The sequence below is a fragment of the Natrix helvetica genome (assembly GCF_964273705.1).
Source record: "Natrix helvetica genome assembly, chromosome: 11".
Taxonomy (NCBI): Eukaryota; Metazoa; Chordata; class Lepidosauria; order Squamata; family Natricidae; genus Natrix; species Natrix helvetica.
This window is the reverse complement of record NC_138562.1, coordinates 4373078-4400814: the sequence shown is the minus strand read 5'-3', so window position 1 is coordinate 4400814 and position 27737 is coordinate 4373078. Positions and strand designations below refer to the sequence as shown.

Sequence of the window (27737 nt, the reverse complement as noted above, 5' to 3'; positions counted from 1 at the left end):
CAAAAGCAATTTCCTTCAATGGTGTCTTCATCTTCATTAGGGCAGGTACAGTTAATCTGATGTCAAACAGTTTGTCAAGTTTCACAGTGAAAGTCTCTTTGACATCTAGCTTTCCTCTACCAAGAGATATGTTTTTGGCTTGATCCCAGCTCTCCTGGATCTTGTTCAAGATTGCCACTTGTGAATTTACAACAAGGGTCACAAAAGAACTGTTTGCTCGTTCCCACTTTTCAAGCACTTTTGGATGTAAGTCTCCTGCAAGACTGGCTGCCGGGTAGTTTCTAGCATCATCACTTCTTTGTTCTCTTAACTGTAGGCCATATCTGAGAATGTCTGACATTATCAGACAGAAGCAGGTTTCTGCCAGTCCCAATTAGGTTGCTCATGTGAGTGAGTGTTCCCAGTCTTGTTCTTTTTTAAAAAGCCATTACGGATCAGATATCACATTCACTGGAAACGAGGCCAGCAGTATTAACGCTCTCAAGACAAAATAACGTTTTAACAAAAAGAGAAAGACAGCTGAATTTGTGAAATGAAACAAAATGTTTAAAAGTTATATTTTTGCAGTTACTTACCAAGCACATCTAAATTATATTAAAGTAACCAAACTATCTTTACGATTCCCAAAGGCGTGTCACAACTTTTGAGCATCCCTAAATGTTTGGAAATTGAAAGTTGAAAAATTTGACACGCCCTAGAAATGAAACAAAAATGTTAAGAAGTTATATTTATGTAGTTACTTACCAAGCATATCTAAATTATTTTAAAGGAACCAGAATATATTTACAATCCCTAAGCATGTCACAATGTTTGAGCACCCCTAAAGTTTAAAAGTTGAAAGTTTAAAAACTAATAGGTAGCCCTATGCTGTGACATTTCATTGTCAACTGGTTCTGAAATTTTGCCTTAAAAGTACTTTTCTCCATGTGCATGCTATTATGTGCTTCATTTATAGAAAATCTAGCCAACTTTTTATGAAAGGTAATCTTAAATTGTGATATAGCTATAACTTTGTATCTGGTTGTTTTAACTGTTCTGCATTGCAACTATTGAATAATAGTTTTATATTTTCATTGTAGCCTTGACCAATTTTGGGAACAAAGGCATTAAAAAATCTGAATCAATGCCTCTACCAATAAACTGAATCAAAAAGCTTACACACACACACACACAAATAGGTTGAACATTTCTCTGTTATTTCATTTCCATGATTTATAAACAGTCTATTCTCTAAGCAACACTATTATTAGACTTTGCTTAAGCCAATGAGCTATGAGTATTTTTCATTTTTCTTTCTCCTTTTTCATGATGGTAGATATACATTAAGGCAAAGTTTAGTAGAAAACAGAAAGAAAAAAGACAAAACAGTTGTGAAACAGCATCGTTCCAAGTGAATTTTTTCACCCTTGTATTCCTCCATGCACCTAAATGTACCTACCCCGTGTACCTAAATTTCAGCTTTCAGAATGTCTAGTCAGCAATTTTAGTGGCTGACTGAAAATGCTGGAAACTTTAGATTTAAATCCAATTTTATTTTGCACAGTTCTCCTAAGGAAAAAGGGCTTTCAAGAGGCACCTGCTTAACCATTGTATTTAATTTCTTTTTTTTAATAGTCATATCAACAAGACCGGCAATTTAGCGCTAATCCAAATAACATCCTTGAAACATAAATGCAAAGCACCCTAAAAATGAAAATCTTCAAAAAAATGGTAAAATTTCAAAAATGTGTATATATGTATACGTGTGTGTGTGTGTGTGTGTGTGTGTATTTCTCTAAAGAAATAATAAACAAAGGTTTAGATGTAATCATTTGCACACCTGAAGACTGAAAAAATCCAAGTTTTCTGTCCGCCACCAAACTCTCTGTTACTGGCTTTATTTTCTGCTCATCGCTGCTTTCCTCGCCCGCTGAATTCAAATTTTCATTTTCAGCTTCGTTTGATGAGGATGACGTGGCGGCAGCACTGACCGACGTGTCCTTGGTTTTTTTAAACTCGCGTTTCCCTGTCTCTTTACATGCACCTTTGCCACTTCCCTTCTTGGCTGTCCCTCTCTTTTTGTTCTTTTTCTCCTCATAAAAGTCTTCATCGGAAGACGACAGAAGCTCGCCTCTTGGTTTTTTTGAATCCCTCCTCTTAGGGTTTTTCTTCTTTTCTTTAACTTTCTCTCCCTTTTTAGTTAAATTGTCTTCCAAAGCATCACCAGCTGCTTCGTTTGGGGGAGACTTCTCAGGGTCTGAAACATTATCTTGGAGTTTCTTAGAAGTTCTCCCTCTTAAGTTCCTTCCTGTTTTTCCTTCAGGTGTTTTTTGGTTTTTACTGCTGCTTCCAGAAGCACTGCAGCTTTCTTTTTCCGGAGAAGGCTTCTCAATTTCAGAACAGGAATCACTTTGCCTCCTTTCAGAGGTCTTTCTCCCATTTGTGCTTTTTTCTTTTTCTTTTCTGGCTTTCTTGACCTCATCTGAGGACTCGCCACTTTGTTCTTGCTTTGGGGACTGTCCTGCATCATCGGAAGATAAATCCCGTAGTTTCCCCCGTGGTTTGCTTTGCTTGCCTGAAGTGCTGCTATTGTCCTTTCTAGAGGAAACATTCTGTCTTCCTTTCAATGCGCTTTCTTTGACATTTTGCCCCTGCTTTTCTGTAACAGAGGTCTCTTTACCAGGCGTGTCTTCCAAAGAGCTGCCTGCCTTCTCCTTGTCTGAAATTAAAAATTCATCAACTTCACTGGTCAATTCATTTTGCTGTTTCTGGTTTGATTCTCTCATTTCTTTTTTAGGTAATTCCTCTTCCGCAGAAACATAATTGTCTTTCTTTGGCGTTTCTTTTGCAGTTTTCTTTGTTTGCTCTGTTTTTATGGTATTTTCTCTTTCCAATTCAGAATCATTATTAGAAGAATCTGAGCAGTTCTGGCGTTTCTTTTTAGCAGCACCTAAATCTTTATTTGGATTACCTTTTTTAGCATCAAAATCTGAACCAGAACTAGAACTTCTCCTTTTTCGTTTCCCATTCTCCTCCTTCACCACTCTCTTCTTTATTGTATTTAGCTCATCTTTGGATACTTCATTGCTGCTATCAGCATCTGAAGAATTCTGGCTCATCATGGCTACCTCTTGGAGAACAGCAGGCATTTCATCAGAATCAGAACTGTGGTCTACAGGAAGCTCTTTGTTTGACTGAGGACTGCAAACGGGGCCACTCGGAGAAGTCTCCTTGTCTTTTTTCCTTTTGGACTGTGTGGTTTTTCTGCCGTACTTTTCACCATACGGTTCATTGCTATCTTCCTCAGAATTAGAAGTTAAGGTATTTATGTCTGTTGGACGCCTTAAAGGTGTAGTTTTAACTCGTGGAGACCTTCTGAGATCTTCTACCTGTGAAAGGAGATCTTTTTCTGGCACGCATTCAGAACTACAATTTTCTTTTCCATCTTCTTTGTCCTCTCCCTTTTCCAGTTTTTCATCTGGATCCTCAGGTTTCACAGGAGAAGAAGAGATGGAAACAGGTGTCAATTTTACAACCAATTCCTTCTTAACTTTGGGAGAATGTACCAACTTAGTCCCGCCTTTACTATCTTTAGATTTATTAGTATTTCCTGAACCATGTTCTGTTCGGTTTGCAATACTCTGTCCACCTGCTTTCTGCACATCCATACAGGACTCAAAAATATCCTCAGGAACAGATGAGGGAACAGAAACAATTTCCATATCTGTTGCTTCAAGGTTATTAGGTTTATATTCAAGCTCTTCACTTTTACCAGACTTTTTATCTTTACAGTTCAATTTTTTGTTGCCCGTCCGTTCTGTTACTGGCACACTTTGATCACCGGAAGGCTCACTGACTTCCAATACAACTTTAGTTTCTTTGAATTCTTTTCCTTCTGTTGTTTTCATTTCACTGTTGTTAGTTGTTTTAATTTCTGTTTCTTTCTCTTTGGTATGTTTCGGTTTGAATTTAACACCCAGAGTTTGAATCTCTAGGTTCAGTCCTTCCTCCAAAGCTACATGAGCCTTTTTAATGTCATTTAACACAGACTTAAAAGCCTTCAGCTGACGTATATGTACTGTTCTGTTTATTTCAGAATTTTCACTTGCCTCCTTGAGAAACTTTATAAAACTAGCATTCATGTTAGTTGTGGTTTCAGCAAGCTTTTTTGTTTTTTTCAGCAGTACTTTTGGCACCATTAATGCTTTATAAGAATAAGTTAGAGCACCAGAATATGGATGATCAAATTTCTTTTCTTCTCCATTACAATTTGAACTATTTTTCTTCGAGGAATATTTAAGGGAATTATCATACATTTTACTTTTATCACTGTCGCCTCGGATTCTCTTCTTATTTTGCTGTAATAATTGTTCCAAATTTTCAAATACACTATCACAAGCAGTGACCAAGTCCAGCAAAGGTTCTGGTTGACAAATATAGCAATGCCATTGATTATTTTCATCCATTATAGTTGACAGCTCCTTTCGGCCTAAATTGCGCAATATACATTTTTTGCAGAATGCGTTATGGCAAAAGTCACAGCAAATTAAGTTTCCACCTTCAGCACACCATCTGAAATTAAAGTTTTAACATTTTTAAAATATGTTCCCATAAACAAATGGCAGAAGTTTTTCTTTCATATACAACAGGACTGGGATACAAGGAGCTATATTATTTTCAAAAGATAAGACTATCTCCATTTTCTATCACAGGAAAACAAGCCAAATTAGCATTAATCCAGATACCCTAGGGGTAGCCAGCAATGCATGAGACTGGAAATTCAGAGCTGTTCTCAAACCATGAGTTCAATGGGACTGATGCACTTTGTCTCACATTATAAAAACCTTGGCATCCCAAAACTTATTAACTTCCCCTCAATTGTTCTCCAGTTACTTCTGTATTTTGTTTGGACTAAAAGCAAGTTAAATCGTACAAATTATAGAAATAAAAAGCAAGGTGAATGAGGTGAACTATTTCTCCTATTTAAAGATCAATTAACAACTTTTGCAGGAACATGTTTTTACTAACTCTAATACATCAAATCCATATAGGCATTATTAAAAAAAACCTTTTAATATTGCCAAAATCCTATGGGGGTGGGGGTGGTTAAGTAATTAGTTGCATTATTCTCCAAAAGGAAATGAAGCAACTTCATGAACGTTTTAAACAATGCAAGGTAACAGTTTATCAGGTTTAATTAAATGATGGTAATTTTATACACTTACCTACACTGTTCATCCATTCCGTCTGCATCACGGCTGATATCATCACTCATATAATATTTGAAGCAAGTCTATCAAGAAAAAGCATTTTTTTTCAGGAAGCTTAATGAAATTGCTGGGTTATATTGCTTAGCAGCATTCTTGCTAATGCATTTTTTTTAGGACACTGAGAGGTCCTTTTTTGTTTATTTCATCGTTGCAATCAAATATAAAACACAATTTTGCTCCAAATTAATTTACAATATTATTTCTCCTCTAACACTAGGCAGAACTTAGCTGAAACTGAGTCAAGCTTTTTTATTTATGAAATGTATACACTGCTTCTTTGAAATTGGCCTCTAGATAGTTTACATCCCCATCCTGTCGTACTATAAATAGTACGTACCAAAGTTATATTCCATAGACAATTTAGTATTCAAAATTGCATTAAATGTTTGAATTATCATTTTCTTCTAAATGTTTCTTTACTCATTTGATGCATGCTCTTTGAACATTCCTAAATACAGAAGACCTTGCTTAGTGATTGCTTCGGGCAGCAGCTGTGTCGAAAAGCAACTTTATGACCAAAGCCCACATTTATGACTTTCTTGCATCTCTGTGTCTCTCTGTCACATATTTGCCATTACAGTCAGTTAGTACAGTATCAAATTGTCCTATGCCTGATCCTTTCTTTCTCTCCTTCCCCCCGCCTTGCAATCTCTCTGTAAGCTGCTTTTCTCTGCAGTGCAGCCATTTCCCCAAAAAGTGCAACACAAGTTACGAAGCTCAGCTCTGTCACCATCATTAGCCAGCGGGCAGCTGCTGCCTGTAATTGATAAGACTTTCTTTCCCTCCTAAACAGCTTGAGGTTGGAGCCCCAAGCACACTGTGCAAATAGCCAGCAACAGCGCATTGCTTTCAATGTTTGTTCCTACTTAAATCTCTTGCAATATCTTCCTCTCCAATGTTTGTAAATACGAACATTAATTCCCTTCTTGCCAATTATCCCTGTGCCATGCATCCCAAAGGTAGGGGAATGAGGAAAAAGCTCTAAAGTTTGTCCTTTAATCTGGCTTTGTTGTGAACTGAGCAACAGAAACATTGACCACTGTTGGGCCTCATTAGCTCTTCGGCATTATATCCTTCTGACACTGTAAACCAAATGAAAGCTGAAGTAAAACTGTAAGCACAATCACAGTCATGTGATTTTCCACTTAGTGACTATGTCACTTAGCGACAAACTTACTGGTCCTAATTATGATTGATAAACAAGTATTACCTGTATAGTAACATTCTCTGAAAAAAATTAAAATTAATAAAGCATATTGTGATTGGCCTATAGGTCTTGACTTTTGGTACACCCTGCTATTTAATATATAGAGTACTGGATCTCTTGTGTGTATGTTTGTGTGTATTACAAAAAATGTAAGAGTATATATGCATGTTTGTGTTGCCACAAACATACATATATATGTATGTTTGTGTATGTTTGTATAAGGATAAATAGAAACATAGATGATTCCACAAGGATTCCACAAGTGGGACTGCAGAGGTTCCAGTATTAATGCTTATTGTGAAGGTTCCTTGTGATCCAGTAAGCAGTATCTTAGGCTGGTTACCTCATTGTTTTCCAGAAGAGTCTTGAGGTGAGTTTCTCTTAGAGGCAGTGGATAGTATCTAATAAACATTTTACAAGTCACTAGTTCTTGAACTACAGTATTGAATTTTGAATTACAATGTTGAGACTTGCCCAACTAGCTTTTTAAAAAGTAGGGATACTGCAGGGAAACTAGGAAGCTATTACCTAAGAAGATTCTGAAAAGACTTATTTGGAAGTAAAAACTTCCTTTTTATATACCATCAATTTATCTGGAATCATAATGCCCCGCCCCTCCCCCCCCAAAAAAGAAATAAAAGCAATGTTCCTGATTTCTGTAGGAGAAACATGGCTAAAACATTTTCAAAACAATGACAATGCGCTCTCCCTTTCTGGATGCATTAGGTCTCTTTTGACCAGAGATGGAAAGAACTTCAGTAACTGCCTAGATACTGCATTAACTATTGATATTTTCTTGTTTCAAAAGTATTTTTGTCTTATTTCAAAATCCATACTTTTATGAGACAAGTTTAAAGAGACGATATTTTTTTAGATCGCAGAAGACAAAAATAAGGGCATGAGTGCATACACAAACAAGGTGGATTTTCAATAGATTTATCTTCAGTCTATTGGTATTCATGAGAATGTCAGTGCAGAGAGAGATAGAAAGATAATATATAAATATAAATATATATATACCTTACATATAAGAACTTTCAATGTTGGATGTCTGTAGATAGAATCTTTTTGAAAATGATTCACCTGCTGACCACAAGCCGTACAGCTAACAATTCCATGAAGTCCTTCCTCTACCAGAGAGACAGACCCCGGAGGAGGGGGGGAGGGAAGGAGAAGGAAGGAGAGGGGGGTGGGAAGAGAGAGAGAGAGAGATAATGTGTTAGATGCTCTTCATTTTTTCCGTAAAATATTATTTTAGCACATTTTATCCAGTATAATTTGAAAAGAGATTCTTCACGTCAATGGCATAATTTGACACTGAATGGGGGGTGTCATTACAAGTATTGTAGAAAAATACTATTAAACAAATAAAGTTTTACAAAATAGAAATTATTAGCTTCCATTTGTAATTTAGTATCATAATATGAATAAGCATTTCTAAGTAGACATCAACTATATATCTTTAAATTATAATTTATAATTAATATAAATAATGAAAGGACAAGTGTTACAATTTGTTATATATAAATGCCATATGACTTATAAAGACAACAGGATTAGCAAGCTTTTAAGAAAGATCCCAAACTGAACAAAAATAAGTTTCAACTTCTAAATAAGAGTGTATTTCACATTTTCAAAATAATTAATATTTATTTATCGAATTTTCAAGCCTACGTATAGGTCTGCTGATTTGCCTGATTTACATTTGCATGGGAATTGTGCATCAGTCTCACAATTAGTTTTGTAATTCAAAAAACATTTCTAATTCATCAAGTCCATTCACAACTTTCGCACGTTGCAAATTCTACACGCACACAGAGCTTACATTATAAGACAATAACAAAGATTTGTGGCAGTTGGTTCTTCCTTTAAGTGGGAAGAGCAAACAATTAGTGAGCAACTATGCTCAATTTGTATTGTACATCAGATATACAGGAACTGCTTCTCCAAGAAACATTTTGCACACCATTAAAATCTTCTCTATGGCGTGAATAAGAAACATCAGACAATACACACTTGTTAACAGCAATTAGCACCCTAACATTCATTAAGCAGCTGATAAAATATTTCTCTTTTCTTGATAGCTTTTTTTAACCAACACCTGATACCCTAAGTTTCTGCACACTGAGATTTCTTTTTTTTTTAATTTTTTTATTAAACATATTTCAACATTTACATCACATTTACACTCTTTACAGCATTCCAGTATTGGTATCACTCATATTTACATAGTGGATATTTCAATTTTTATTTCTTTCATACATTGCTATTCTATATATTGTATAATGATTCATATATGCACATAATATCTTTTAGTTTTAACTTGTATCAATATTCACAAATATATGTAATACCTTTCCAATTTGATATGACTCTTTAAGTCAGCGGTTCTCAACCTGTGGGTCACGACCACTTTGGGAGTCAAACGACCCTTTCACAGGGGTCACCTAAGACCATCCACCTCCACCGGCCTCGCCATACTCAGGAGCGCGTCCTGAAGCGGCAGGTGCATGAAGAACGCCGGGTGGTGAAGCAGCCTCCTCCCGGCTCCGGGCGCAACCCAGACGCCACCCCGTCTGGTCTCCACGCTAGGGAAAGGCCGAGACACTGACGGGTTCTTCAGGGTGGCAGATCAGTCTTGGCTCTGACAGACGTCTGAAGCGAGCACGGTCAGCGGTACCGCTTCAGCCCAGCTGCCTGCACAGGGGCTCGAAGGTGCCCAAAGAGCATAAGACCAGCGGGGCAGTCAAGCCACTCGCTTCAGCCGGCGTGATGGGCTCTTGTCCAGGCAGGTATATTCAAGCTGCCTTGGGCCGCTGCCTTTGCCACCCCCGGTCCTGTCCTGCAGGCTAAACTGAGCTCAGAGGCTTTTTGGCCCCGGGAAGGGCTAGCAGGAGAGTTCGGAGGGGAGGGCAGCCCCCGCCCACCCATTCCTTCCATCCCAAGGAATTCCACTCGGGATGGAAGCACAGTTCGATGTATTTTAAGCCTCTGTTAAAAATCCCATTTAAAGGGCAACTTCTTAATCTGTTTTAAATCGATTGCTCGCACGAATTAACCACTATGCATTCCCACGCCTGGTTGTAACGATTCGAAAGAAAGAAAGAAAGAAAGAAAGAAAGAAAGAAAGAGAGAGAGAGAGAGAGAGAGAGAGAGAGAGAAAGAAAGAAAGAAAGAAAGAAAGAAAGAAAGAAAGAAAGGAGGGAGGAATGGAAGGAAAGAAAGAGAAAGAAAGAAAGAAAGAAAGAAAGAAAGAAAGAAAAAGAAAAAGAAAGAAAAAAAGAAAAAGAAGAAAAGGGGGAGGAATGGAAAGAAAGAAAGGAAAGGGAGGGAGGAATGGAAAGAAAGAAAGAAAGAAAGAAAGAAAGAAAGAAGAAAAGGGAGGGAGGGAGGAATGGAAAGAAAGAAGAAAAGGAGGGAGGAATGAAAAGAAAGAAATAAAGAAAAGGGAGGGAGGGAAGAATGGAAAGAAAGAAGAAAAGGGAGGGAGGAATGGAAAGAGAAAGAAAGAAAGAAAGAAAGAAAGAAAGAAAGAAAGAAAGAAAGAAAGAAAAAAAGAAAGAAAAAAAGAAAGAAAGAAAGAAAAAAGAAAACAGGGGGGGGGGACGGAATGTAAAAAAAAGTAAAATTAATAAAGTGAAACTCATGTAAAGACAAACTGCTGCTGGAGGCAGGCAGGGAGGTCGTTTTATCCTGGAAAATCCCAACCTGGCTGATCTTCTCCCAAACCAAGATCGGCAGATTAAGCACTATGCTTAGATTATGTTCAATTTGTAATAATGAAAACACATCCTGCATATCAGATATTTACATTACGATTCATAACAGTAGCAAAATTACCGTTATGAAGTAGCAACGAAAAGAATTTTATGGTTGGGGCTCACCACAACATGAGGAACTGTATTAAAGGGTCGCGGCATTGGGAAGGTTGAGAACCACTGCTTTAAGTGATCTTATAAGATTTCTTTTGGGTTTTAAAATGATGCAAAATGGGAGACGATGTATCACAAAGGTGGACAGAGACAGAATTTCTTTTAACTCGAGTTAGTTTGGAGGAACTGGACTTATATCGCTGGGGTATCAGGTTGCCTGTCCTAACTCCCAAGTGCCAGTCAGCAGCACAGCTACTCAATTCTTATTAACCTATCTTGCCTATTAGGAAATCAGAAGGCACTGAAAACCAACTTACAATACGCACTAAGTAATGACTAATGTGGAACATTTTAAAGATAGAATTTAACGTAATTCAGAATGCATTACCTCCTCGCTTCTTCTGAGCTTCCGGTTTTAGTTTAGAAGAATTTCTGTTCCTAAATTCAGGTCCTTTAAAGTCATCTTTGTCTTCATTAAGTACTGGCTCTGGTTGTACAACAATAGTTCCTAAGAAAATCATAGTTAAAAATTACAATAAAATTTATGAAAGCAAAACTCCAACGTTCAAATTTAATCATGTATTCATACAGTTATTGGGCTCTGAGGATTAACCTTTGTGATGTGTCAAGCCGGCCTCCCTCAGCAACCAAGAAAGAAACCACTTAACTCCATTTTGCAGAATTAAAGAGTACATTTACTGGTTATGAAAAGATAGCAGCTAAGCAAAGCAAGGGCTGAGGCAAAAGCATGCGAAATCATACATATCAATATGTGACCAAACCCTCCCCCCCCCGTAACCCTCATCTCAGTGTCCAATCTGCAAATCCCTTAGGTGTCATGTGAGTTCCATCTTCAAGGAGCATCATCAGGTTGGTATGCAGGACGGTTGGCCTTGACCGACTCCAAGCACTAGTCTCCAGCATGCGCAGTAGGTGAGAACAAAACTCCCTTTTTACAATCTCTCCTGTACTAAAACTTCCCCTCCCAAATACCAAGCCCCGCCTCCCCGTTTCAATGGCAGCCAAAAGCAAATAGCGAAGCAGAGGCTGACAGTGATGACTCTAAAGCACTATAATTCCAAAGAGTTTTTTAAAAAATCTTTGAAAGAAGGCTTTGCCAATCCTACTTTGGCAGACTTTTTCAATTCTCCTGGTATTTTTATGGGGTGCCAATGTCTCATCTATTATCTGGGAATAATATCTAATTATTAACAGTGTATGATAATATGATAGCAAAAGCTGAAATATTCCTAACCTTTCTGCCTTTTTCTGCTTTGAATGAGTTTCACTTACTTCATCTTTCGTATATGTACATTCATCCCAAAGCAGGTCACAAATAGTATCACCATATCATGGTATTAGATAATGATTAGCATTATATATTTGTGACAAAATCCTGACATTAATATATGGGTTATATAGTTCATTAATAAACGTGATAATAACTCAAATATAGTGGAATATACATTACACATTATCTGCAACATCCAGTGTTTCTATACTTCAGTATTATTATTTATTAGATTTCTAGACCGCCCCCTCTCCCCGAAGGGACTATACCAACATTACAGTTATATTATCATTTATTTATATCTGGTCCATAGACCAAGTGACAAAATTTAAAAAGACAGCACACTATTAATACATGCATTAACAGTACATATATAAAAGAGGAAAACTTATAATGTTACCTATACAAATACACACACAATACACCAGTTTCTGTAAGCTAAGGCTATCAATAAAACTTTTGCTGCTGCCTTCAAAACACCTGGGTATTATGTGAGGGTTCCAAGTAACAAACCCTATTTAATAAGAATACATCAATCCCCCACCAGGAGTGGAGTGGAGTGGAATGATCAGAGTAAAGAGAGAGATATTAACTCTGATTTTCAATGCGAGTACAGTGGGTGCTTGAAAAGGATGCTTACGTGATAGATTATACTAAAGAAATTATACCAATCACTTTTTTAAAGGTATTTTAAATTCCTTTTTCAATAGTATTCAATTAACTAACTGAATATAAGCTACATGTTCCCACTATTAAACTCTCCCACTAAACCATTTTTTTCCTATACAGATGTACTATTTAATGATTTCTACATATGGATTATCTATGCATTATCTCTCTAATAGAGGTACTTGATTTATCTAATTAAAATTCTTTAGCTTTAGCTTCCAAAATAGCAAATTTGTAAGGGTTCCAAATAGTGTCCAAAATAAAATAAAAATCCTAGGCAAGAGATTCCTCAAAGTTCCAATTTGCAGGTCTGACAAGATTCTCTTTCAATTTATCAATGATGTGCCTTCAATTTGTTTGCTATTCTGATAATTTCTAGCCAGTTACTTTCCCTCAGGCCAACCTCCCTCATAGGCTATTGTTGTGGGAAAAATAAATGGCAGGAGTATAGGTCAGGGATCCCCAACTTACGGGACATGGCCCACTCCCAGGCTGTGAGCTGTGTGGAACCAGGTGACAGAAGGTAGCAGCGGAAGAGTGCACATATCCCCACTTGCACAAGCGGCTATTGTGGCACCATCCCCTCTCCCCCTCCCCCGCCTGTCCACAAAGCCGGAAAGGTTGGAGACCTCTGGTATAGGTAGACTTCAATTTACAATTAATTGTTTAGCGACCATTCAAAGTGACAGCAGAATCCCTCCCCCCCACCACACACACAAAGCTACTGATGTCTCAGTCTGAAGTTACAGATGCTGAAAGGCCTCGCTTGTCTCACTCCATCCCGCCACCCCCAATTAGATCCCCACAGGCCTGGAGCCTTCATCCAACTCCGCTGCGCCCCACACCTGAAACATCCAATCACTCTTGATTACTTAATCCAGCGGTTCTCAAATAGTGGGGCGCGCCCCCCTGGGGGGGCGCGAGGCTCCGTAAAGGGGGGCACGAAGGCTCCCTTTCCATCTGGGTGCAACGGCGGCGGCGTGGGCGAGGCATAATATATCCCGGCTTGAAGTGGCAGCGCTGGGGACTGCTCAGAGACTCATCAGAGCCGCGGGCTGGATCTGTGCAAGAAGCCTGCTCGGGCGGGGGTGGGAGGGAGGGAAGCATGGCTGTCCCAGGCTTCCCTCCCTCCCCCCCCAGCCCAAGCAGACTTTTTGCACAGCTCCAGCCCGCGGCTCTGATGAGTCTCTGAGCAGTCCCCAGCGCTGCCACTTCAAGCCGGGATATATTCTGCCATGCCCTCGGCGGCGTCTTTATGCAGGTAGCTCGCCTCCCCGCCAGCTGCTCCACCGCCAACATTCCGTCTGGAAGCGGAAGCGCAACAGCCGCTGTTGGGGAAGGGACAAAGGGGCGGCGGTCGCCCGATCTTGCCACCCCCACCCCTTCGCCCCTGGTAACGGCGACTGTTGTGCTGCTGCTTCCAGCTGGGATGCTGGAGGAGCTGCTGGCAGGGAGGGAGGGAAGAAAGGGAGGAGGGAGTAAGGATAGACAAGCAAGAGGGAAAGAGGAAAGAAGGCAAGCAGGCAGGAAGGAGGCAGAAGGAAGGAGGGAAGAATGGAACTGGAAGGGAGGCAGGGAAGGAGGGAGGGAGAAAGGAAGGATAGGAGGATAGGGAAAGAGGAAAGAAGGCAGGCAGGCAGGGGGAAAGAGGAAGGAGGGAACTGGAAGGGAGGCAGGAAGGAAGGGAAGGAGGAAGGGAGGGTGGAAGGAAGGATAGACAAGCAAGAGGGAAAGAGGAAAGAAGGCAAGCAGGCAGGAAGGAGGCAGAAGGAAGGAGGGAAGAATGGAACTGGAAGGGAGGCAGGGAAGGAGGGAGGGAGAAAGGAAGGATAGGAGGATAGGGAAAGAGGAAAGAAGGCAGGCAGGCAGGGGGAAAGAGGAAGGAGGGAACTGGAAGGGAGGCAGGAAGGAAGGGAAGGAGGAAGGGAGGGTGGAAGGAAGGATAGACAAGTAAGAGGGAAAGAGGAAAGAAAGCATGTGACTACGGTGGGAGTCGAGGAAAGACCGGTGTGCTATGTTAAGCAGAGGTGTACTTATAACAATTTTATAGACAAATTAGACTATTTACAGTCGCGCGGGGGGGGCGAAATGTTTTCTTCTTCCTAGGGGGGGCATGACAGAAAATAATTGAGAAGCACTGACTTAATCCCACTTGCTTAATTGGGTCATTTTTAAAAAGTGAGATGTTAGAAATATATTCTTTTAATTGCTCCAAAACTTTAATGTATGTAACATTTGTAATATACATTTAAATTAATGAACTCTTTATCCCCATTTTTTATCTCCTGAAATCAACTGCTGCTACTTGAACAAGAATCCATTATTTTTATCAGCAGCATCAGCATTTTCAAAATGGAGGAGACAAGAAAGAATAGAGAAGTTTATTCAGTGACTAAAGAAAATATTCTACTATTGACAGTACTTCTAAACTAACAGATGAATTACCTTTTGGCAAACTTTTCATATCAACTTCATTTTCCGAGTTTTCATTTGAAATATCTTGAGGAATGGTTTCATCTAAAGTTTGTTCTTCATCTGAGCCAACATATTTTGTTACAACTGTGGGTTTTCTGAATGAGCAGCAAAGACAAATATTCATTATGTCACGTGTACATATTTAACAAAATTACAGATCTTTTAAAAAATTCCAATTTTGCACAACATTATAGCCTCAAATTATATCTTTATGCAAAGAATCTAACACAGTTTATGAAGAATTTTAAAAATCAACTAAAATAATTATAGTTGATAATATATAATTCCACATAGTCAATCAATCAGAATAGCGCTGGAAGGGATCTTGGAGGTCTTCTAGTCCAGCCCCCTGCTCAACCAGGAGACCCTATACTATTTCAGACAAGTGATTGTCCAGTCTCTTGTTAAAAACTTCCAGTGATGAAGCACCCACATCTTCTGAGGGGCAAGCTGTTCCACTGGTTAATTGTTCTCACTGTTAGGAAGTTTCTCCTTAATTCCAGGCTGCTTCTCTCCTTGATTAGTTTTTATCCATTGTTTCTTATCTTGACTTCTGGTGCTTTGGAAAATAAGTTGACACCCTCCTCTTTGTAGCAGCCCCTCAAATACTGGAATGCTTCTATCATGTCCCCCCAGTCCTTTTCTCTAGACTAGCCATATTCAGTTCCTGCAACCGTTTTTCACATATTTTAGTCTCCAGGCCTTTAATCATCTTAGTTGTTCTTCTTTGCACTTTTTCCAAAGTCTCAAAATCTTTTTTCTAATGTGATGACCAAAACTGGATGCAGTCAATTCTGTGCAACTGGATTTTAGTTCTGAGAATATTTGTATTCAATGGGTAAATTAATATTATGAATTATTTTTAAAAGTGCAAGAAAATATACTCCATCAAGTGCCCCATAATATTTCTGTTAAATTACCTCTAAGCATAATTATCAATTCTTAAAAGTCAATTTCCTGATTCAGAGAAACAGGCAAATTAAAAATTTAAAAACACACCAACTAACCTTTTGGAGCGCGATGATCCTAATGATTTGGATCTTTCAGAAGAGCTACTACCCTATATGTGAAAAAATGCAAACCTCTTATACAAAATGAAAATAGCATTATTCCTCTGTGTGTGTGTGTATTTCAACCCTTAAGACATCATAAAAAGTTCAGCTACAAATATATTAATTCATTACTACATAAAGGTATGCTTCAATTACTGGATGCGTTAAAATAACTTGGAAAGGCAAAGAACAGGCAAAAATATTTATAAATAATAAATAAATGTGTCTAATTTGTATGCTGGATGTTATTGTAGAATCACTGTATATAATAAGCAAAATCCGTGGGTGAAATTATTGAAAACAATCAAGCTACTTTCAGTTACAAAGAAAAAGAATTCTGTGTCAAAATAAATCTCTCTCACCAGAATAGATCAACAAACCAAATATTAACAGTCCTCAACTGGATGGGATCTTGGTCACTAGCCTCAATGTCATGTGATCACACCAACTTAGGATGGCAGGTGCAGCAGTCCCTGTGGCTGTCTTTAGGCAAACCCCAGGCAGTTGAGCATCACCGCTGTTTCTGCTTATCAGAAGAAGCTGGCAGGGAAAGCCACAAAGGGTGATCTCGGGCCTGCAAGGTACTGCCACAGACACCACTGAGAGTTCTAAGCACCCCTCTTTCAGCACCATCACGATTTCAAATGGTTACTGAAAGGGTAGACATAAGGAGTACATGTAGCACTTATATCCACGTTCAGCTAGAACAGTTTCACACATCCAGTGGCTGAAGAGCTGCCGTACCGTGAACCCACAATAAATGTGTTTGTGGGTTCAAATTAGGGGAGTGCCTAATTGCTGTTATGACTCCCTTGAATGTCTCTGCACACTACGCCTATCAAGACAGAGTGTTCAAGACCCAGACACATTCTTAGTCCTTGGAAATATGTACTGCATGTACATGAAGTATAAAACTAGAAGGCAACGCTTTTGTTCTGCCAGCGTAGGTGGGGCAGATCTCAAAGAGACAGTCTTCCTGAACATTATACAGCATTGTAGTATAGTTAAGGTATTGGAATCCAAGTGGGAAGACTGAGGTTGCAGTCCACCCGCTGTCTTGTTCACTCTAGAAGCATTAAATATTATATTATTATATTATTATATTATTATATTATTATATTATTATATTATTATATTATTATATTATTATATTATTATATTATTATATTATTATATTATTATATTATTATATTATTATATTATTATATTATTATATTATTATATTATTATATTATTATATTATTATATTATTATATTATTATATTATTATATTATTATATTATTACTCTCTCTCAACTCACCTTACCTCACAGAGTTTTTATGGTAGCAATAAAATAGGAGGAAGGAAGATTACATATACTTCCTTGAGCTCCTGATTTAAAGGTTGAATAGAAATTTTAAAATAAATACAATACAAAGCTGGCTTCATCCCCAGATAATAGTGGGGTAAAAAAATTTGTATTCCATCACACCTAGAGAATGCTCAATAATGAATCTGACCGAGCCATACTGTCACTTCTGTGACACCAAGTCACAGTTTAGTCAAATCAGTTGAAATATACGGAAAATGCATGCCCACAACATGCTTAGCCCAGTTAAGAGGGTTTTTTGCGGCTCAATGTGTTACAGAAACCTGACCTGTTTCATTAGTCACTTGGACTGTGTGGACTAAGAAAATCTGTTAATTTAATATCTGAAGTTAATATCTTGTGTTGTATAATCCAGTCAGTATTCCCTAGAAAGCCTCTTATTTGAAAGTAGCTTCTCATTCACTGCCTTGGTCACAAATGTACTGGCTCTGAATTGCTCCTCTGGAAAAGAAAAATACTAGGAAAAACAGGAAAAATAAGCTTTGCTATCCTTGCAAGTTTATTCACATAGTTCAGTGGTGGGTTATGACTGGTACGTCCTGGGACGGGCATACCGGTGCCTGCCGGGAGCACCGGGTACCGTTCCGGTACGGTGCTCCGGAGGACCCACCCCCCTCCTTACCTGTATTTGAGCTCTTTGGCGCTTCCACACACGGAGTGTACGGCGCCTGTGCAACACTCCGCTGAGCAGCTGGAGCATCGCAGGAGGTAAGGATGGATGCGCACCCTACGCGCATGTGCACACATACTGCACGCGTTCATGTGGTGGATGCCGGGCCCCGTTGCACCGTAACCGTTGCACTGGGATCCGGAACCATCACTGACGTAGTTGTATTTAAATATATAGAGAGATAGATATTTAGAATGTAGAAATATAAATATGTAGATAGTGAGTCAGATCCCATATATTTCTATTGGGATGCTGGCATTCTGGTGGGAGGGGAGAGGATTGGAGAGATCTCTATATGAAGCTTCTGTTTCTTTTTTTTAATGTCAAGTTTTTTATTTTATATTGCTTATACATATCAATGCGTGAACAGGGTGACATCTGGGTGCCATACATTTAGTACAGATAAACTTAATGTTGTTACAGTTATTACACTTCACCTTCATTGTTTCATGTTATTTAAACATATCTAATACCATCGCCATTCAATTTCTAAACCTCCCTCCCATTATTACATGTATTAAAATATGTATATTATTGTTCCTCTCTTATTTCTATTTCTATTTCTCTATTTTCCCCATAACATTTTACCATTGTTTATTATCTCCTGTCTTGTATGTAATATTTTAAAAATTACTCATTTTTCCACCACGCTCCATCCAAAACTACTAAACATTCACTGGAGAAGAGCCTAATGCTGGGAAAGATTGAGGGCAAAAGAAGAAGGGGACGAGAGAGAATGAGGTGGCTGGATGGAGTCACCAAAGCAGTAGATGTGAGTTTGAATGGACTCCGGGGGATGGCAGAGGACAGGAAGGCCTGGAGGAACGTTGTCCATGGGGTTGCGATGGGTCAGAGACAGCTTCGCAACTAACAACAACAACTAATCAATCCAAATATTAACAGTATTCAATCGATCCCGGGAGTGTATCTCCAACGCCCCAGAATTTCTAATCCTTAAAAATTGAAATTCACAATATATTTTAACACATTGTTAATATGAATAATACATTGCATTGCTGTATTGTGGGAGGAGTTTTGTTTGCACTGCTTTAAATTGCTGTTTTTTTAAAATGGGAAGATTTTAGATCCTGCCTAGATCTCTTGTTATCACAAACCTTTCAATGAAAGCTCCTTTTGGAACAACCTCAGTTTCAAGAGTCCTGCTTTCTTGGGAAGATTTGGAGAGACAAGACATCGCAGGGAGAGAAAGAGAAATGCAAGCACACAAACAAAGAAGGGACACTTCTTTTTCTGGAGTTGGAAGCTAAGCAGAATCAAGCCTAGCTGGTATGTGAGGGCAACTAGACTAGATTGGGAAGTTGGAAAAAACAATTCTGAACAGGAAAATGGCAAACCATGTCCATACTGGTGCCAAACAAGTACATGATTGTGTCCACAAAGTCATCAGTTCAAAAACAGCTTGATTGGAAAGGGACTCTGGTATACATGTTAGAGTACTTCAAAAATGATTCAGAAGAATTGCTTTGGACATCTTACAATAACAATCCCTCCCTAAACTTTTCAAGGCTATCAAGTGAACCTGAAAACTGAAGGTGCAACTTTTCATATTTCCATAGTAATAAATAGGGATGCACAATGTTTAACATTTGAAATGTCCCACTTCAATCATTCAGAAGTCTTTCATGCCTAAAACAAAAATGGACAAAAGTCTATTTTGCATAAGTTGAGCTGTCTGGTACTTGGAATGGAGTGTTTAAAACTTAAAAGATTCAAAACAACTCAAATTCCGAGCAATTTGCACATATCTAATAAAGGTAATCTGAAAGCTGAACTATCAAATAATTTCCAATGTATTATTATATCAATATAATTACTATTTTCTATTCTTACCTCTTCCTTGTTATTTTCCACTGAGGCTGGAATATTTCCAGGCATACTGTCACTATCTACAAGAAACATACAAACATGTCAGACCAACTTTTAAAAAATTAGAATTGTTCAAAATATTCAAATGACCTTATATTTATGAGGCTATTCACTATTACACCATATTGATGGGGGAGGGGGGATCAATGTATAAAGCCTTGCAGAAGAGGTAAGGGCAAGAAACACCAGACTTCTACTATCCATCATCTAACACCCCACTAGGTGGTTTGGGGGGGGGGGGGGAGAGCAGGGAATCAAAATGTAAAACAACATCATTACCAATAGGAGAAAATATTTGTAACTCAAGAGTTGAACTGTAGGGGTCTTGGTTCTCTCTGAGCTTTCTTGAAGACATTTCATTAGCAAACTAGGTAACACCATGTGTGCTAGAAAGGAGTGGGGTTTGTCCTTATTTTTATTTACTAGTGGCTTGTGGGTGTGTTCTTGGTAGTTTCTTGATTAGGCTGTTGTTTACTGTTAGCATGTTTGTCTCCGTTGGTAGTTCCTTGGTTATGGTTATATTTATTTCTTAGATTGTTGGGTGAGTGTTAATCTCTAGTCATACAGGTGTTGATTGCTAATGAGGAGGTGTTTTTTCATTTCCTCTTGGGCTTTTTGATTGTCTCTTTTGAATGGTATAGATCGTGTGGGCCGGCTGCATGATGCATAGGCCACACCCACTCGGGCTCTGCAAAGGCTAAAAACATCATATGTCACATGATGCAACTGAGTTTGACACCCATGGTATAGATGATGCTTATCACAATGTACCTGTTGATGGTCAATCTGTCTCAGAGTCAATTCTCCAGGAATTTTCTGGAGTTTTTGGACTTGGCTTGACCTAGGATAGGGGTTTCCAACCCCCAGTCTCTGGACCGGCAGCAGTCCACAGAATGCCAGCAACCAGTCTGCACAAACAAGCAAGTTACAGGCAGCACGCAAAAAAAACAAAAAACCCTGGTCCACGGAAAAACCTTTCTCCATGGAACGGGTCCCTGGTGCCCAAACAGTTATGGGCCACTGATCTAGAATGCTCACAGTTTCCCAGCTGAAACTATAGTCAAGTCTGTCTATGTGTGGTTTTATGTCTTCTGTCTGCGAGTTGGTGTTCATGGATGCACTCGACTAGTCGTCTGCCTCTTTGTCCTACAATAATATCTGTTACAGTTCTTACACTATTATGTTGTAGATGGCTCCTATATTTTCATCTGGGGCTGCTGGTTCTTCCAACAAAACGGATACCCAACTTTATCAAAAAGTGCCTTGCATAGCTCAGCCAACACAAGCTTTGAAAAGAATCTCATACATCGAAAACCACCAACACTCTATTACATGTTAAATTTATATTTTACCGACAAAGAAATAAAGGGAGACTAGTATAGATCTATTTATTTATTTATTTATTTATTTATTTATTTATTACTTGAACTTATTAGTCGCCCCCTCTCCCCACAGGGACTCGGGGCGACGTACAAAGGTATTATATAGCGTATAGAGGAGGTAAGAATAAATAAATAAGTTACAATACTTAAAAAGTTAAAACCCCAGTGAAATTAACCCTTAAAAACTAAAATTACAATTAAAAATGCCCTGGGCTGGGGAGGTTGTAGAGTTATGCCAAGCTATTTAGCTCTTTTCAGCTAGCCATAGTCTTTCTGGGATTCGAACCTGAGCTACCTGCATATTAGACAGGTGCATTAACCTCTAAGCCATGGGCTCTCCTCACTTCGTTGGCTATACCACTTACTCTATTTACTCTATTACATGGCATCAACCATAGCACACAAACCAACTAAACCTCTCCAAAACAGCCTAAATAAACTGAAAGATCCAGCAGCCCCAGAAAAAACAGGAGTCATCTACAACATACAGTGTAAAGACTGTAAAAACTATAACCCTGCTCCCTTCTAGCGCTGATTATGTTACCTAGTTTGGTAATGAAATGTCTGCAAGAAACTCACCAAGCACAACCAACATGATTACATTTTGTTACAATATGATCCAAAATTTTGGCTGATCTAGGCGCCACAATACATTTCTTGCTAGTATGAAACAAAAATGTTTCAATTTCTGTGTCACCTTCTTTTTTATATAGTTGCTATATTTTTAAAAAGAAAATTAAATACATTGCATATTCAGTGTGGCCTTGAGAAACCAATTCCCATATGGAAGTAACCCATATTTAGATCCATATCAACAAAGTTGTTGAGATTTTTAAAAAGCCCACTGCTACAGAGTGTGAAATGGTTATGTGTGTGTGTGTATTTATGTATTTTTTTTACTATAGATGTTTGTACTTTCTATAGAAGCTTCCAAAATTTTATATTTCTGCTGCATAGAAATAAAAGTAATAATAAAGTAAACAAAAAAGAAAGAAGAAATTGACATAATAATAGTTATACCGTGTTTCCCCGAAAATAAGACAGAGTCTTGTTTTCTTTTGACCCCCAAAATAAGTGCTTGACCTTATTTTCGGCCAGTTCTTATTATTTTTGAGATGCAGGAGGTCCCTTAACTTCAGCCCATGGCCTGTGGATCAGCTGATCCAGAGAGGGCCAGAAGTTCTGCCTCTGTTTCTGGCACACTGTTGCCAGCTGTGGCATTGCTTGGCCTGCCACTCTTTCTGCGGCCACCAGTGAGAGAAGGGGCGGAGTAGCTAGGGTTTGCAGGAGCAGCCTCCACGAGACTGTTCCACATGGATAACAGATGCATATGGGGCACATGGGGCATGTCCCCCGCCCCCGCCCCCCAGTAAATGGTGGGGACCGGCTGCGTATGCATTTAAATTTTGGGGGAGGGCTAATTTTAGCACATGCACCCAAAAGCCTGATTGGGTTTATTTTCTGGGGAGGTCTTATTTTCAGGCAAAGGTATTATAAAACCGTGTTTCCCCGAAAATACGACCTGTCCCAAATCTAACACTTTGCCACATTTTTCGCATGGGCAAAAATATAAGCTCACCCCCGAAAATAAACCCCCTGGACAACCCCCCCTCCGTCCAGGCAGAGCAACGCTCACCAACCTAGCGGTATCCCGAAGGCGCCAAGCTGCGGGAGCCGGGGGGAAAGGCGCTCACGTTGCTTGTCGCCTTCGGGATACCGATAGGTTGGGGAGTGGCATTCTGCCTGGCCGGAGGGTGGGGTTGCCGGGCAGTTGCTCCCTAGCGAGTGGGCTCCCGAAGAGCCGGGCACAGCCTCAAGGGCGAAGCAGCCATGAGGTGACCACGCTCACAAGTAGCCACCCGGCAAATCCCCTCTCCAGCCGGGCAAAGCGCCATTCACTGACCTAGAGGGTATCACTAAGGCGCCAAGCCACGTGGCATTCTGCTCGCCCCCCAGTTCCCGCGGTTTGGCACATTCAGGATACCCCCTAGGTCAGTGCATGGAGCTCTGCCCGGCTGGAGGGGGCTTGCGCGATTGCCTGTTCCGTCCCCAATCTCACCAAGCCCTTGCGCAGTTCTCCCAGGGCACCACCGCCACCAGCCGCCAGCCACTGCCGCCAGCCGCCACCGCTGCCACGCTCCGAGCATAACTTCCAAACTCCAAAACTCGGTTGCTGAGTCTTCCAGCATCGGCCGCTCTAGGAGTGCTCTCTATGGTGGGTTGGCTGCTTGAAAACTTTCTGTCCGGAAGACTCTCTGTCCAGAAGACTCTCTGTCCGGCAGCCGGCCCAGCATAGAGAACACTCCTAGAGCGGCCGATGCTGGAAAACTCAGCAGCCAAGTTTTGGAGTTCGGAAGTTATGCCCGGAGTGTGGTGGCGGCAGCAGGTGGCGATGGTGCCCTAGGAGAGCTGCGCAAGGGCTTGGTGAGGCTGGGGGCAGAACAGGCGCTCGCGCAACCCCCCTCTCCAGCCGGGCAGCGCTCCATGCAATGACCTAGGAGGTATCCCGAATGTGCCAAGCCTCAGGAGCTGGGGGGTGGGCAGATTGCCACGTGGCTTGGCGCCTTAGTGGTACCCCCTAGGTCAGTGAATGGCGCTTTGCCCGGCTGGAGAGAGGATTTGCCAGGCGGTGGTTACCTCATGGCTGCTTCGCCCTTGAGGCTGTGCCCGGCTCTTCAGGAGTCCGCTCGCAAGGGAGCAGCTGCCAAGCAACCCCAAAACAATAAGCCCTCCCTGATAATAAGCCCAAGGCCATATTTTGTGGGGCAAAAGAAAATAAGACCCTGTCGTATTTTTGGGGAAACACGGTAATAATAAAATTGGTAGAAAAACAATGCAACCCATTATGAAATTCAAATATAAGAAACAATGGAAATACCAATAATATTAGTCAGAAACATTTCCTCTTTCCCAAATAATATTATAAATTGTTCTTTCAGTTATACATTTATTATATTTATTAAAACAAGACAGCAATAACTATGTCATACTGTAACTATTTCCTAGCTACACAATTCTGTGTGATGTCAGAAAATACATCTTTTAAAAACTGCAAATCATAACAGCTTTAGCATGATGAATTTTACCTATATTTTTGTTCATAGATAATCTTGGAGGAGAATTTGCATCCTCCGATTCTTCTGATGAGTGAGCCAAGAAGTCATGAAGTTTCTGCACCAATGTATTCAATTTGCTTTCACTGTTAAAAAAAGACGAACCAATGAATATATCCCTTTTGGCATTACAGAATGAAGCAAGAGCTCTGTATCTCAATCAACAAGCAAATCTGATATGTATAAAATAGGGGGGGGGAGAATGGGCTGTTCAGAGAATGGGGAAAAAATAGTCCCATTCAAAATGTTCTTTTGGAAGTTTAGAATATTCCATGTTATGGAAAACGAAATTTATTCTCTATTATACTACCAAGAAACAATGGAAACTTAAAATAAGCTTTTGTTCCCATATTATTCAGTCCATGATCCCAGAAATACAATCAATGAGGTGACAGATGACATTAAAAATTACCTGTTACTGAATCTACAAAATAGTTATTTGTTACATTTAACTTTAGCCAAGGTAATGACTTTTTAAAATAAATGTTAAAAAATGTCCAGACTGCAAAATTACTCTATTGGCACATATTTTTATACAACAATCAACAAATAACATTTAGCATGAATTATCACACCACTTATTTTACACACTTCTTAGTAAGCAAAGTGAGAAATTAGGGCTTGCATGTGAGTTACCATTCTCTATGGTAGGAGATGCAAAATAAAATGCTTGTCCTTATCTAAGGAATGTTTTATTTTAAATTCAGAACCCTCAAGGTTTCCAAGCTAACAATGTTTTCTATTTTCCTAGTAGAAATGATCATTTATGCACCTCTATCTGTTGACATCTACATATTTAATCAGGCACTTAAGGCTTCATTTACATATTGGTTTTATTTAAACAATTTGTTTAAATAATTACTTATGTAAACAATTTGTATGGTGACCCATCTTGAACCCAATACTGAGCAGTTAATGACAACAACAAGAGCCATAAAACCAAAAATCTGGCATCAGAGAATACAGAAGAACACAGCTGGACTAATGTCAACTTCCAAATACTCTTCAAGGGTAGCCCTATGAAGAGCATGTCGCAATAATCCAAACAGGAGATGACCAAGGCATGAGTGACTGAGTGCAGAGTCTCACAATCAAGAAAACGGCACAGTTGATGCACATCCAAAATTGTGCAAAGGCTCTTCTATTCACAACTGCCAGCTGCTCTTTGAGCAGGAATTGTGAATCTAGGAGAACCTCTGGGGTAGGGTCACCCCATCCAGAAGTAAAGAGTATGAAGCTCCCCGTATCCAAAGTTATTTGTCTTATTTGGGTTCACCTGAACCCTGCTGTCCTCAATTCAGGCCCTGCGGTCTCCATGCACCCCAAAAGGGCTGCCCTAGCATCCCTTGGATCATAAGGGATAGAGATGGAAAGCTGTGTCTTGTCAGCATATCTCATCCCATGGAGTTGGAAGATCTCACTCAATGGCTTCATGAAGACGTTAAAAAGGAAGGGAGAGAAATCCTGCAGACAAAGGAGCAGCCGTAAGCTGGATCTCTCACTCCCAACTGTGGAGAAAGGAACCAAACAAGTGCAACACTGCCCCACCCAGTCCCAAACCCCGAAACCACTCCAAAAGGATACCATGGCCGATGGCACTGAAAGCCGAGAGGTCAGGGAGAGAGAAGATGGATGTAGTACACCATCCCACTCTTACCAGGTCATCCAGAAGTGTGACCAATGCTCTTTCTGTCCCATAACCAGGCTGAAACCTGACTGAAAGGGGTCTAGATAATCTGTACCATCCAGGACCCTCTGGAGCTGCAAAGCAACTACTTTCTCCATCACCTTCCCTAAAAAGTACAGTGAGATCTAAAGATCTTTTCTTAAGGAGTGATCACAGCCTACTTAAAGCATATAATATTAATCACTGCAGACCATCTTGGAAGCTTTCACTAACCAGGAGTGACAAGGATCTAATAAGTGGTTGTGCTAACAACCCCAAGGACCTCCTCCATTTCCTCAGATTAAACTGCTCCCAGATAACAGGGCAAGTCCGTAGCCTGGACATCTCTGATGGATTTGCTCCACACTTGGACTGGAGAGTGAATCAGAGCAATTTCATCTGTCAGATATTTCACAAACTCCTCAGTTCAGCCCTGAAGGTGATCCTCCGAACCCTCCTTCTCGAGGGAGCAGGTAACTTTGAACAAGGCCAATAGGCAACGCTTTGCAGGTGCAATAAGTGCAGAGAAATAATGGTATTTTGCTGCTCTTCCCACCACAATGTTGGCCTTAGTAACAGCTCTAACCTGTTTACAAAGCCTTAGTAAGACCACACTTGAAATACTGCATCCAGTTCTGGTCACAATATAAAAAAGATGTTGAGACTCTGGAAAGAGTTAGAGAAGAACAACAAGAATGATTACCGGGCTGGAGGCTAAAACATATGCGAAAAAGGGTTGCAGAAATTTTCTAGTCTAAGGAAAAGAAAAATAGGAGTGACATGATAGCACTGCTCCAGTATTTAAGGGGCTCCTACAAAGACCAGTGGATCAAACTATTTTCCAAAGCATCAAAAAGAAAGACAAGAAACAATGGATGGAAACTAGTCAAGGAGAGGAGCAACTAAGGAGAAATTTCCCAATAAGAGCAATCAATGGGACAGTTTGCCTTCAAAAGTTGTGGATGCTCTTATCACTGAAGGTTTTCAAAAAGACTTTTAAAAAAGAGACAACCATTTATCTGAAATTGCATGGGGTCTCCTGCTCGAATAGGGAGTTGGACCAGAACACCTCCGTGATCTCTTCCAACTCTACTATTTTACATTCTATAGTCTGTATTTGCTCAGATTTGTTCTGTTTCCCCCCCCCCCCCCGCCCAACAGCACTCAAGCCATCTTTTTGGCCCTTTCAGGCATCCTGATTTCCTCCGTGAACCACAGGGAATGTTGGGACTGATGGGCCAGGAGATGTTCATGATGTGGCTACTTCCTGTTTCCAGGTTGTGGCCAGAACAGTATTAAGTATCTGGGGGAGCAGATAACTAACAATCCAATTATCTTGGTTATCTTTACTGAAGGATGCAAAGCAGCTTCTGCATTTCCTGCATTGGATGAGGACAGCATATCTCTCTCCTTCTGTCCTGGCCACTTTTTACAGAGGCACAATTGAGAGCATTTAATAAACTGCATTATTGTTTGGTTTGGTAGATGCAGTGCCTCAGATAGGAAGTGCAAGTGGCGGGTTCCGGATCCCATTGCAACCGGTACGGTGCAACGTGGCCCGGCGTCCACCACATGAATGTGTGCAGCACGTGCGCACACGTCCTTACCTTTTGCGATGCCTCTGTGATACTCCAGCTGCTCGGCAGAGTGTTGCACAGGTGCTATGCGCTCCATGTGCGGAAGCACCTAAGAGCTCAAATACAGGTAAGGAGCTCAGGTGGACAAGCGGGCCCTCCGAAGCACCGTACCGGTACCTGGTGCTCTGGGCAGGCACCGGTACGCCTTTACCGGGGCATACCGCCTGCAACCCACCACTGGAAAGTCCATACAGAGA

The 27737-nt window shown here is 40.1% G+C and overlaps 1 protein-coding gene across 1 annotated transcript in view; it reads right to left on the bottom strand.

Moving 5' to 3' along the window:
- The window catches only part of ATRX (ATRX chromatin remodeler), an 87610-nt gene that overhangs the window by 56209 nt on the left and 3664 nt on the right, over positions 1–27737 (bottom strand). The window contains exons 2-9 of the mRNA XM_081964191.1: positions 24211–24323; positions 19707–19762; positions 15771–15823; positions 14734–14858; positions 10717–10836; positions 7477–7586; positions 5205–5272; positions 1820–4551 (exon numbers count right to left, since the gene is read on the bottom strand). Coding sequence (XP_081820317.1) covers positions 1820–4551; positions 5205–5272; positions 7477–7586; positions 10717–10836; positions 14734–14858; positions 15771–15823; positions 19707–19762; positions 24211–24323 — 3377 coding nt within the window. The remainder of the gene's footprint in view (positions 1–1819; positions 4552–5204; positions 5273–7476; positions 7587–10716; positions 10837–14733; positions 14859–15770; positions 15824–19706; positions 19763–24210; positions 24324–27737) is intronic.